Genomic DNA, 12,398 nt, shown 5'->3' with positions numbered 1-12,398 from the left:
TTATTTTTACATTCACATTGGGTGTGATAGGTATCGCTTCATGGAAGATCTTGTCAAGGGAAATCCATAGCAATTGTGCTATTATTATTCTTTTTAAATACCAGTATTGAGCAACTTATCTTGAAAAAGTATCCTTTGACTTTAATTGCTTTGCATTATCTAAATGTATCATTGAATGAAACCCTCAAGTAAAAATGTAGATAGGTAAATTTAAAACGAAAGGGCAACTTCAATCATTGCATTTGCCAGTTTCTCGTACATGCAGGCAATGTCCATTACAAACACGCAAATGTTTGTGGAATAGACAGGCAATGTCCACCATTGATGTACGTATCATTTTCTCAATTGCCTTTCTGCACATGACCATGGTCATCCGATCCTACCTTAGGGTCCACCTGGAGCTACTGGTGCTAAGGGAGACCGTGGCCCAGCTGGTCCTCCGGTGAGTACATCCACCAACTATCATCCACCGACTACTACCACTGCTCCGGTTACTCTCAACAGTCCATGCCTCCACAGAAGAAAGGCTCAAATCCATCTCAATCTGATGCAGCCAGGTGTGACAGAGCTGGTCTCTACAAACTAGTGGAGGACTCGAGGACCTGTGAGAGCGTCTAGCATCTTAAACATGAGCCTGTGCTGTGGCCAGTTTAGCAGTATAAAATGTGGAAGCTTCTGAGGGGGCCATGATGTTATTACCAAGAAAGGTATAACTGTGTTATGTTATTGCCATCACAAGACGTTGTTTTCTTGAGAGCTAATTTTTCGGATTAGGCCACCATTAAACCCAAATCCTACATATTACATGAACATTACTAATTCGGCAACATTGTTTTTCCAGTAAATATTGTGAGGAGAATTATATTTTCACCAAATATGTGCCTGCGGAATAAAATTTGCAATTTTGCATACAAATGTCCCAATGCTCATTGACATTTCACTTCTGTTTCCAAGAATATAATTGTGCTCGTCATAGGTCACACTAACGTTCACATGTATGTGGCGCATGTGTGTCTCTGTCTGTGTGTGCGTAAAGGGAGCTACTGGATTCCCAGGTGCTGCAGGAAGAGTGGGACCTCCAGGCTCTGCTGTGAGTTGCACTGCAACAGTGTCACTTTCAGCATCAGCCTCCATTTTTATTGCAGCACAGAGGCTTGGGCAGCTCATTTGATGTTAAATCACCACACAATATCAGTAATTGCTCCGAAAAAAATTAAGGAAGAAATTTCGGTGAAAGCTTGTTTAAATCAGTTACAACCAATATGAATCAGAAAAAATAGCATATGTACTATATGTGTAACACATCATATAATACAATTAATTGCTTTCAATCGTTTTCATCATCATCATCATCAGCAGCACCAACGTTGATCAATCTCAGCTCTCCACCGACCTAACACAATTCGTCCAGGTCGGCAACTCACCATCCCCCCACTCATGGCACAATCTGCGTGGCTGTCTTGTCGGTGCCACTCTTAACGGTGAACGGTGTTTGCCGCGTCCAGGGTGGCCCCGGTGCTCCCGGCCCAGCCGGTCCCGATGGAAAGGACGGCGGCAGGGGAATGCGCGGAGAGACCGGTCCCCCCGGCAAGAGTGGAGAGGTTGGAGCTGCAGGACCTGCCGGGCCTCCTGGCGAGAAGGGATCATCTGGCAGCGATGGCCCTGCCGTGAGTGAAGCGCATACGCTTCACAATAAAAACGAGGCGTTGCGCCTGTGAAGGTTATCGCGGTTGAGCTGTGTAGCCCAGTTTCTGAAGGGTCTCCCAGCACAAGGAGAGTAAATGTCGGACCTCGTGCCGAATGACAAAGCGACGGTAGCCCAAAGAGCACTTTGGAGAGGAAAAAAGAAGACGTGTGATACAACACTATTCAAACAGTTTCTCTTCACGATTTCCCATTTGTTAATTTTTGCTTTGTAGTTTACGGACCCATCACTATCTCTTTGCATCCATATGTTCCCCACTGGTGCATGTGGTCTTTCTCCAAGTGCTCTGGTTTCCTCCCACCTGTATAAACAACTCATTAATCGGCTGAAGACATCTTAAAATAAAAACCCAATGCAGGACCCTCCAGTAAAAGAGTCTGACGACTAAGTGCAGCTCTCCTGGGTAAATAAATAAGTACGTATAATAATCATTAGGTATTGCATAAAGCGGTGTTTTGACGAGGGATAACGTATTTCCTCTGTACATGCACAGGGACCCCAAGGACCTCCTGGATCATCTGGTTTGGCTGGCAGCCGTGGTTTGGTTGGTATGCCTGGCCAGCGTGGAGAGCGTGGATTCTCTGGACTTCCAGGACCTGCGGTGAGTAAAACGTCACCCATTGCCCCGCTCGTCACTTATTTTAGCGGCTTGAAGCGGTGTTCATGGCAATGGCACGCTTGTTCCTCGCTGGAAACGTTGGGTTTCTTGGAGTGCAAGGGCGTCGACGTCCTTCATCTTCAGTGTCCTCGTGAGATGCTCACACTTCACCCGGGAAAATGCACTCAACTTTGCATTGACAAATGTGCGTACACATGCCCGGGGTGGTTTGAACATTGTCTATCAGAGCATGCCACTCACTGTGGCTGTCCTGTGTGGATAGGGGTGCACAAAGGTCGTTTTCTACTTCACACATCGTATTTCACTTAAGACCAAAGTGTCTGACAAAGTTGATCAAGTTGTTAAAGTCGAGTGAAGTTTCTCCTTGCTCACACCATAAGGTGGTGTCCTTCATTGAACAGTTTACCATGGTAGAGGCCAGTCTCTTGATAGAATGATGACTGCCATTTTATATGATTGCTTGACAATATTAATAGACTTCCATTCCATATGAATAATAAAATGTTTCAATCCATCCGCCTTTAGGCATTCCAGACCAATGTTAATTAGCAGTATTAATTTAAAACAGCAAAAGCTGGGCTACTTTCGACCAATCCAATTATTTAAATGCATTCATTTGTTTACCCATAACCCCCTCGACAACACAATATGTTTTTAAAACATCAATTGTAGACCTGCACAGCGTGGGGAGGCCCTCATCTAGCAGGAAAAGCGCTGTACACATTTAGTAATACTTCAACACTATAAGGACTTGGCAAAGAGTGATAGATTGTGCTCTGAATGTGCGTCGCACGGCCATATAATGGAGATGATTGTGTGCTGTAGGGTGAGCCCGGAAGGCAGGGCCCAGCGGGTCCCGCTGGAGAGAGAGGAGCATCTGGGCCTGCAGGTCCACCCGGCATCTCTGGCCCATCTGGAGAGAGCGGCCGCGATGTACGCCAACTGCACTCACTCTCACCCAGGCTCTTGCTGTTGTTTTGTTTCGATTGATGTGGGCTTTGGAGTTGCATCTGTTCCTAATACATTCTATGAAAACAAAGGAAGCTCAGCCAAGTTGGACTGACTTCTAATTTCAACAACAAACATTGTTTTGAAATATTGGTTTTGGGCAGCATTTTGCGTAGGCAGCACTTTGCGTAGTCAAAAGACATTTTACTACCCTCACAAGAGCATTGTGTGGCACTAATTTTAAATGGTGGTGTTGAACTGATGAAGCAAAATCCACATTTCTATGGTGGGAACTATAGCCATAAAACCACAAATGTTGAATTGTTACAAAGTGTTACTTATTTCAGTGACCCTTGAGATATGATGAACTGAAGTCAAATATGTTAGGGAAGCCATTTCAGTGGCATATGTAGATACTGACTTGAAGAGCAGTCCAGTGGAGTCAGTCTTAGATGCCAGGAGGTCAAATGGGGATCGGGGAGATGGCCCTCCTTTTGATATGCGGAATATATTTAACAGAGATAATATATTGATTTTCATAATTATTATTATTGGAGGGCCATATTTTAAAATATTGACAGTTGAGGACTGCCCCCCACTTCCCGGCAACACTTGGGAAGTTTCGAAATCTGCTTCTGGTCCACTGGCAGTTGTTAATGGTGGAGGACTTGAGAAAGGCTTGAATAGTAATCTAAACTTTAGAAAAAAAATTGTATTTTACCAGGTAAGCCCCACTGAGCTCTATAGCTATTTTTCAGAAGCGACGAATGAAAGCTCAGTGAAGTGGCTTATCACGTGGAAATGTACAGCGGCGAATACTCTAAATGCATGACGAGTCATTTGTAACACTCGCCGTTTGATTTGTTTGCAGGGAAACCCAGGAAGCGATGGTTTGCCTGGCCGCGATGGAGCTCAGGGCAACAAGGTGAGGAGACAGGACTGTCCCGCTTATACATCGCCCATTGCTTTATGTTGCTCATCAAGTGTTGGCCAATGTCATCAATTGGATCACCAAGTAACAGCTTAACATCTGTTGCACGGAGACATATCTAGTAACCGTGAATGATATCGTGGAATAACAAGAGATATTAATTTGAATTACATTTTCCATTTTAATTAAACAAAAATTGACGAAACTTGTTAAATATATTTTCATAGCTATCTAACACTATCGGCAACTGAATGACTTTCTAAAAAAACGCACTGACAACACTTGGTCATTGGCACGTTGGTGGCCCTGAATCAACCAATGGCGGATGTTGCATATTCCTATGGCAGCAATCAATAAGAAAACAACTGTTATAGTTCCATACAGTGGTACATATTTTATTGATCACAGAAGAATCCACTGTAAATTGTGAATCGTGTACTCTGACCACAACACTTTCCAGCTCTTTTCTAAACATGTTTTCTGCATCGATGGTTTGTCGATGAATTGTCAAGACATTGTTTTAACTGTCTTCTCCAGCTTCCCTATTGCGTCAGCACGCCTATGAGGTTCATTGTGCCCTGTATGTATGCATGTATGTTTAACATTTTTCCTCACCGTACTTAGCCAACGGTTGCTAATGGGAGGTGCGGGTGCCCTGCTTGTCGCACGCTTAGGGAGACCGTGGTCCAGCCGGAAATTCTGGTCTCCCCGGATCCCCCGGCCCAGCTGGTCCTCCCGGAGCCCCTGGCCCTGCTGGAAATAATGGACACAAGGGAGAGGCTGTGAGTTTCCCTTCTCACGTGAACACGATTCTCTTCGCATGTTCGATTGTCCCTCGGTTAAAACGTGCATGTCGTAGATAATGTCGACAGGTTGTAAAGAAGTAAACCACAGACTTATTACCTATAATGCTCCACAGCAGGACGTACTGAGTTCTTGTATAATACTGCAATTGTTAGGACCTCTTCAGTAAGATAAAGGTGCAGCCCTTCAAGCACCTTCCCCTGCTGACGGAATGGCCTTTGCCAAAGGGAGCTCTTGAGAGCCCCTCCAGCAGGTATTTGGCCTGCTCTTCCATGTCAGCCATATGCATTGAAATAGGTGGCAGTACCCACACTCTTCCCAGCTACAAGTGAGCTGCCAATCTACTAACATGGCTTAATGAGTTTTCACACAATACTGCAGTTGTTAAAAAATAAAAAATAAACCGTTGATAACAGCATCTAAATAAAGCATATTGGACCTGTGTTAACAATACGTCTGAGGCTGTCTTATCTTGATTCCATTTCTCATCAGGGTCCTGCTGGTCCTTCTGGTGCTTCCGGTACCACTGGTGCCCGTGGTCCTGCGGTAAGTCTCCTGCCCACAACATGGTTTTTGGACAATATGACTCTCACCCGAAGCGTGTCCTTTTTACAAGCAATCTGAAGCAACAATGCAATAAACATATTACACCGACAAACGTGCAGATATACACACAAATACACAACCATGCATATGAACACGTACACACGCACACATATGTAGCATGCACACATGCACTCGTGCGTACGCATTGTCTTAAACATGCAACTATACACACGTACGCCAAGGAAACACACAAATGGCGCAGAATGTGGGCAACTAAACCAATTTCAATTCAATGGGTATCACTTTCGTCATCACCAGCCATTGCTTATCCATTGCTTGATGGAGGCCTCTCCGTGCCATTAACATCTCACAGTTCTGCGATGTCACAATATTAACTCGACTAATTGCTCCAACGTCTTGGTGATCATCCTCTTGGGTGCATTTTCTAAATGTTTTGCCATTGCATTACCAGTCATGTACATTAATTTTGAGAGCTTGGATAACCGTATCTGATTTAATAAATATAATACCTTTCATAGGCTTTAAAAGCCAGGCATCAGGACATTGTTAAGTAATTTGTCTTTTGTAAGATCTGATTTATAGTATGTCGTCAATAGTCGGCAAAACTTTACCTAAATCCAGCTTGCTGACATGCCTGGTCAGCCTCTAAAACATCCATTATTTATTGCAGTCAGATACCAGTTACACTTAAATATTTCCAAAGAGAAGACGAAACTAATGAAAGGAAAAACAAAACAGTTAATCAGTTTAACACGTAGGCTTTCGCGACCAATATCAACTATAATAGAGTTTTTTTGGGTTAGTAAGGGTTGTCACGTAAACAGAACATGCCAATTCGTCACTAGTACAGCACACCGGTGTGTTGGAGAGCCAAGCCACAACATTTACAAACTAGTTGGCTGTGTCGGGTGGTGGCGGGTTTTAACGACACGTTTATATATTACGCGATCTAACCCAAAAAAACTCTATTTATGGAAAACAGTTAATATCATGTATACCAATTCTGAACTACTAATTCAAATCCCTAGAGGCAAAACATATGAAGATTGGGTGTCAAATGTGCATGGAGCATTACATAACACCCATACGTTATCTCACATTTACTGGTAAATTCTCTGCTCAGTGAGCACCTCGTATTGACTACATGTAATTTTCGTGTACCTACAGGGTCCTGCAGGTCCTCGTGGTGACAAGGGTGATGCCGGTTCCGCTGGAGAATCAGGAATGAAGGGCCACCGTGGCTTCTCGGGTCTGCCTGGTCTCCCTGGACCCCCGGTGAGCACCCAACTCCAGGGCCAACCTGGCTGAGTAGGCGAACGGTTGAACATCACGGAGGGTGCACTGGGAGTAGTAATAGTTTGGGAGAATTAATATTATATTGTAGTTGTATCTACATGGCAATGGAGTGTCTGTCACGTTAATAACTATGCACAGATGTGTCACCATATTTATTTGCCGAAAAAAACATGGTCGTTTACAAAATGCATAATGGTTTTGTATTCAACGTCAAGTTAAGTAAACGCTTATCCCCCGTTCAAACAAGCACATGCCAGTTCTTATCTTAATTTGCAGTCCTCAACTCGTTGTGAAAATGTTAACTTTTCTATGGTGGGAATCACTGTTGAATCCGCACAAAGTGGTAATCCACAGACAAATGTTCGGGTTCATCAACCATAATATGAGCTTGCATCCTTACTATTGTGAGTTAAGCCCTCTGCTACACTGCCCCTCATCTATATTGTAGCTCTATAGGTGCAGAACATATTACGATCATACTGTACAAATATGGTGGCCATGCCACTTAAAAATTGTTGGTGGTGTCACGAATGCCTTAAATCAGATTCTGCACTTTACCACGAATGCAATCAAATTACTTTAGAAATGTATGCGTGGTGTTGTGTTAACGGTCTAAATTAAGACGACAATCTCCATGTGTTTTCTTCTCAAAGGGTGCTCCAGGTGACAGGGGCATTGCTGGAGTGTTCGGCTCCGCTGGTTCCAGGGTACGTGACACCCACACCCTCCATTTTTCACTTGCGTGTCACTCACCGAGAACAAGAGCTGTGTTGCTCGACAGGCTTTAATGCGTCATTCCATTGTCTCGTTGCTGCGTGTGGCCATGCCTCTGCGTGTGTACAGGGTCTCCCTGGCCCAACTGGCCCCAGCGGTAAGGATGGCGTCAGTGGCGTTCCTGGCCCTGCCGGCCCTGCTGGACCTCGAGGCCGCAATGGAGAGACCGGTCCTCCCGTAAGCCTTACCCATAGGCCTTGCTGATACATTTTTTATCCCCTCTTTATTGCTTTGATATGTTAATCATCTTCCCCTTGCTTGGTGCATATGAACTGGACAGTAATGGTATAAGTTGCGAGGCAAAACTACAAGAACAGAGATGCTAAACAATGACCTTTATTTATAACTGAGCAAGTTCCCACGGAATAATTTTTTGGTAAGAGGACCTCAAACACAAGTTTCATAGCTTTGCTCTCAGGCATAAGAGTGTTTACAATGAGCCTATTCATTAGCTGTGTGGGCATAGTAAACCATATCCACCTACCCTTTTGGAGTACAATCTATATTTCCCTATAGGATTAAAACAATTATTCACATTTAATTATATTAAAAGCAGCAACAGATCAACTACATTTGCCCAAATCACCCTTAATGTGCTTGATCTTGTTAATACAGTAATTGGAAGCTCAGCAGGCCTAAGCCTAATTGATAAAGAGATGGTTGACCACCAAGGAATACCAGGTGTTGGTAGACTGCTTCGATGGCAACATAGAAATGGATTCTTGAAAATATATTTATAAAACTCGAAGTGTTATCACCTAATATATGTGGGTGCTCCTTGAGTACTCCAGTGTCTTCCCAAAATGTCAAACATTCCCGGAATTGATGAAACATTCCAATCCAGGACTCTTCTAAAAAATTCGTCTTGAGGCACATCAAGTCTTGTATGAGTCAATGAAGTACATCGTTATCGTTGGTGGGATTAATTTAATTGCACCAACCAGCAGCGTACCGAAACATGGTGGGGCCAGCAGTAGCTGACCAGCCTCACTGGTGGAAGTGATGCTCTTTCCCGACTGAGTCAGACGGGGTGCCTGGTGGTGCCTGACGGATTTTGCGCTCTAACCTGTCTCGCGTGGCTCACCGCCGCAGGGCCCTCCCGGATCTCCTGGACCACCCGGCCCTCCCGGCAGCTCCGGCGCTGGCTACGACATGGGCGCATACGCTGGGTTGATGGCACGCCGTAAGATGGGTGACCAGTCTACTGACATGCTGCCATACGGCCTGGTGCTGGACGCCTCCATCAAGGCACTGAACGCCCAAGTGGAGAGTATCACCTCCCCGGATGGGAGCCGCAAGCACCCAGCCCGATCCTGCCGGGATCTCATGCTCTGCCATCCTGAGTACAAGAGTGGTAAAACTTTCTTCTCGTTCTTGTTTTTCATTAAGGTTTTAATTTTTACGTGGGATATTTCGACTGTTATCTACATAGGTAGGAAGATGAAGCACAACCACACACACAGATGTTGTGTTTGTCCACCAGTTGCCTGATGTGGGCTGGAAGTTATTTACACATTATTTAATATCCAGTTATGTATAACTAATGCTATTTAAAGCACCCCATGAGATAGAAAGTTCTTCTAAAAGTAATTTAGCCTGAAAAGCTTCCTGCCATGCCAGGAAATGGCCCCAGAAGATGACACCACAGTGCTAGATCGATTGAAGTTAATAGAATGTTCTCACGGAACATCAGATGGTTAGCAAATATATTCAGTCATCCATTGTATTCATACTCACCTTCAGAGCTGGATTCGGCAACACTACATACGTATGTATACATACATACATACGTGTATGTAGTGTTGCCACATGTATACATACGTATGAAATGTTGTATGTAATGTTGCCATATGTATATGTATGTATGTTGAGCTCCTTTACACACCGCACGTAGCCAACCGTGCTAATCGGTCCGGTGCTCTGATACAAGCACTGCGAGTGTCCCCCAGGGGCAGAGTGAGGCCAGAGAGCCCTAAACAGAGGTGCTGTCCTCCACACACAGGCGAGTACTGGATTGACCCCAACGAGGGCTGCCGTGCCGACGCCATCAAGGTGTGGTGCAACATGGAGACAGGCGAGAGCTGCGTGAACCCGGGCATGCCCAGCCTGCCACGCAAGAACTGGTGGCGCAGCCAGGCAGCCGACAAGAAGCACGTGTGGCTCGGAGAGACCATGAGCCCCGGATCCCAGGTGAGAGCAGGCGGCAACAATAAGGGGGCTTGGCTTGTTCACTGCGCTTACCTCACTATTATCATTGTTGTTTTTAGCAAATTACCCACATCGGATTACCCGCGTTATGAAATTACCCGACGTCAAATTTGTAGCCGCGTTATCGGTGCCTAAAGCAGTACCATGCTGCGACCAAATGTAAAACATTCAGAGGCGGCTTGGTAGGTCACACTCAGTTTGTCATGTGTGTGAGAATGCCTAGCTGCTGGGCTCTGTGTTCGTCAGTAGATGGCAGCATATCAAATAGCCATCTATTTGCGACACTGCCACATGCTGACTAATATACACCAAAAGTTATATCTGTTTTCCTCTCATCATTAATATCGCCACACCGTCACTGTGACACCGCTGTGCCCCTGCAGTTCACGTACGGTGATGGCAGCCCGAACATGGAGGTGCAGCTGACCTTCCTGCGCCTGCTGTCCACCGACGCATCCCAGAAGATCACCTACCACTGCAAGAACAGCGTGGCCTACCTGGACAGCCGTGCCGGCAACCTCAAGAAGGCCCTGATGCTGCAGGGCTCCAGCGACGTGGAGATCCGTGCCGAGGGCAACTCTCGGTTCACTTACTCTGTGCTGGAGGATGGGTGCACTGTGAGTCACGCGCACACACTCGTCGCCCCCACTCGGCGGTCCGCGCGTGATACTACGTGTGCGAGCCAACCTCCTGCAGAGGCAGCGAGGTGCTCACGGTGGCGAGATGTTAACCACCTTGACTGGTATATTGGAGGTCGTGGGTTTCATCGCGACCCTGACGCCTGTATATTTGCAGTTTGCATGTTCTCCCCGTGGTCCCGTGGATTTTCTCCGGGTCCTCCGGTTTTTCCCGCCACATTTAGAAACATGCGTTTGGAGTATTTGGCTGATATACATTTCCATATGATAATCTACTTCACTGGGCTATCATTTATGGCCAGGTCGCTTCTGAAAAAGAGCTGTACAGCTCAGTGGGCCTTACCTCATAACATTTTTTTTAATTTAGAATAAGACTGCTATCCTATACACATAGCCTTTTTGAGGCTGGTTCTATATCATGTGTTGTAAACATTTATTTATACGTATCACATGAAACAATATGCTGTCGAATAGTATATCACTGCAGTTGTGTCCATATTTATATTTGTATTTGAGAATTGGGAGGAAATGGTAGATGTGTGCGCACATGTTCACGTCTTTGTGCGCGTGCATTGCTTGCACATATGCCTCTTGTGTAGTGGTCTCGTGTGTTGCGGTGCATTCACGTTGTCGCTGGCTGCGTTGTGTGAACCCGCAGACGCACACCGGCGTGTGGGGCAAGACGGTGATCGAGTACAGGACGCAGAAGACCAGCCGCCTGCCGTTCATGGACATAGCCCCAATGGACGTCGGTGGTTCCGACCAGGAGTTTGGCGTAGATGTCGGTCCCGTCTGCTTCCTGTAAAATGGACACAAAACATTTCAATATGTAAAATCCCAAAATCAACTCCCAATTCCCCCTCTGCAGACACGAACCCTTCAGAACTGCTGCACTGAACTGCCGACCTTCATTCTGGTCCCCAGCGGCCCATCCACACGCTTGGAATTTTGGACTCTGTAAAGCAACGTAGGTGGTCAATCAAGTTTCCCCCTCCTGGTCTGTTCACCAGCAAAGCTTGAGCGAAGGCAGGTTTCAAACTCAGGCGGCGTCCTCTGAGCCTTGGCCACGTGCACTGGGGGGGTGGGCACATCGCATGAACCCTCCCTCGCTCTCGGTCCACGGTTTTCCATACCCAGTGGCGAGAGGAGTGGGGTCTTGACGCTGTTCTCACGACAGCCGTGACAAAACGTCCCGTGCAACATGTCCGGTGCACGCCGCCACATCTCACCACTCCTGGGAAGTACCGTGCCTGACCTGCTGCATGGAAGTGCTTACCATCACCAGCTTCCGTTTGCGGACTTAGCTACCTCAGTCAGAAGCAACGCATTAAGTTGGAAAAGGAGTGTTCAGATCTGGATGTCAGGAGTTCATCAGTGCTTCTTATCACATCGTGTGGCTTCAGTTTCTACAATTACTCAATTTGCTTGAGATCCAGTGAGTCCAAGTGGTGCTATAAATCTTGATCGTGTTTAGGTGCTCAATGTTGGCGTTTTTATTTCATTGTCGCTATTTTGTAAAATTCGCCTTGCTTTCCAAAATGAAGCCTGTGGATGGGTGCATTGGAACCATTCTTCAAAAGTTTATTCTCACACACAAAAGGGGACAACCGTGGATCTAATGGGGACAAACACTAAAGTATAATTTGAAACTATTTGCGTATAAAACGACCACAAAAATAAAACTGTTAAGTGTTTTCCACAGAAATTTGAACATCAGGGATTCTTGATTATTTTATATAGTTGGGCCAAGGAAATAGCTTTTGACGCATTCCTCCCCCTCCATAGGCTCTATAGCACACTTTTCCACCAGCGTTTTATTTGTAAGAACCTAAAGCAAAAAATGTTGAACCTTTGTTTAATGTTAACCATAACTGGGATATGTCAATAAAAATCTTAAATAAAGAGCAG

The 12,398-nt window shown here is 45.6% G+C and overlaps 1 protein-coding gene across 1 annotated transcript in view; it reads left to right on the top strand.

The window, feature by feature from the left end:
• The window catches only part of LOC144930969 (uncharacterized), a 58,270-nt gene extending 46,450 nt beyond the window's left edge, over positions 1-11,820 (top strand). Inside the window, exons 36-50 of the mRNA XM_078858540.1 lie at positions 389-442; positions 1,037-1,090; positions 1,506-1,667; positions 2,199-2,306; positions 3,150-3,257; positions 4,144-4,197; positions 4,878-4,985; positions 5,500-5,553; positions 6,742-6,849; positions 7,524-7,577; positions 7,714-7,821; positions 8,737-8,998; positions 9,647-9,834; positions 10,236-10,469; positions 11,149-11,820. Of these exons, the coding sequence (XP_078714666.1) occupies positions 389-442; positions 1,037-1,090; positions 1,506-1,667; positions 2,199-2,306; positions 3,150-3,257; positions 4,144-4,197; positions 4,878-4,985; positions 5,500-5,553; positions 6,742-6,849; positions 7,524-7,577; positions 7,714-7,821; positions 8,737-8,998; positions 9,647-9,834; positions 10,236-10,469; positions 11,149-11,295 (1,803 nt within the window). The 3' untranslated portion in view covers positions 11,296-11,820. The remainder of the gene's footprint in view (positions 1-388; positions 443-1,036; positions 1,091-1,505; positions 1,668-2,198; positions 2,307-3,149; positions 3,258-4,143; positions 4,198-4,877; positions 4,986-5,499; positions 5,554-6,741; positions 6,850-7,523; positions 7,578-7,713; positions 7,822-8,736; positions 8,999-9,646; positions 9,835-10,235; positions 10,470-11,148) is intronic.
• Positions 11,821-12,398: the final 578 nt, after the last annotated feature.

This window comes from Lampetra fluviatilis, chromosome 1, assembly GCF_964198595.1.
Source record: "Lampetra fluviatilis chromosome 1, kcLamFluv1.1, whole genome shotgun sequence".
Classification (NCBI taxonomy): domain Eukaryota; kingdom Metazoa; phylum Chordata; class Hyperoartia; order Petromyzontiformes; family Petromyzontidae; genus Lampetra; species Lampetra fluviatilis.
This window is presented reverse-complemented; position numbering and strand designations above follow the sequence as displayed.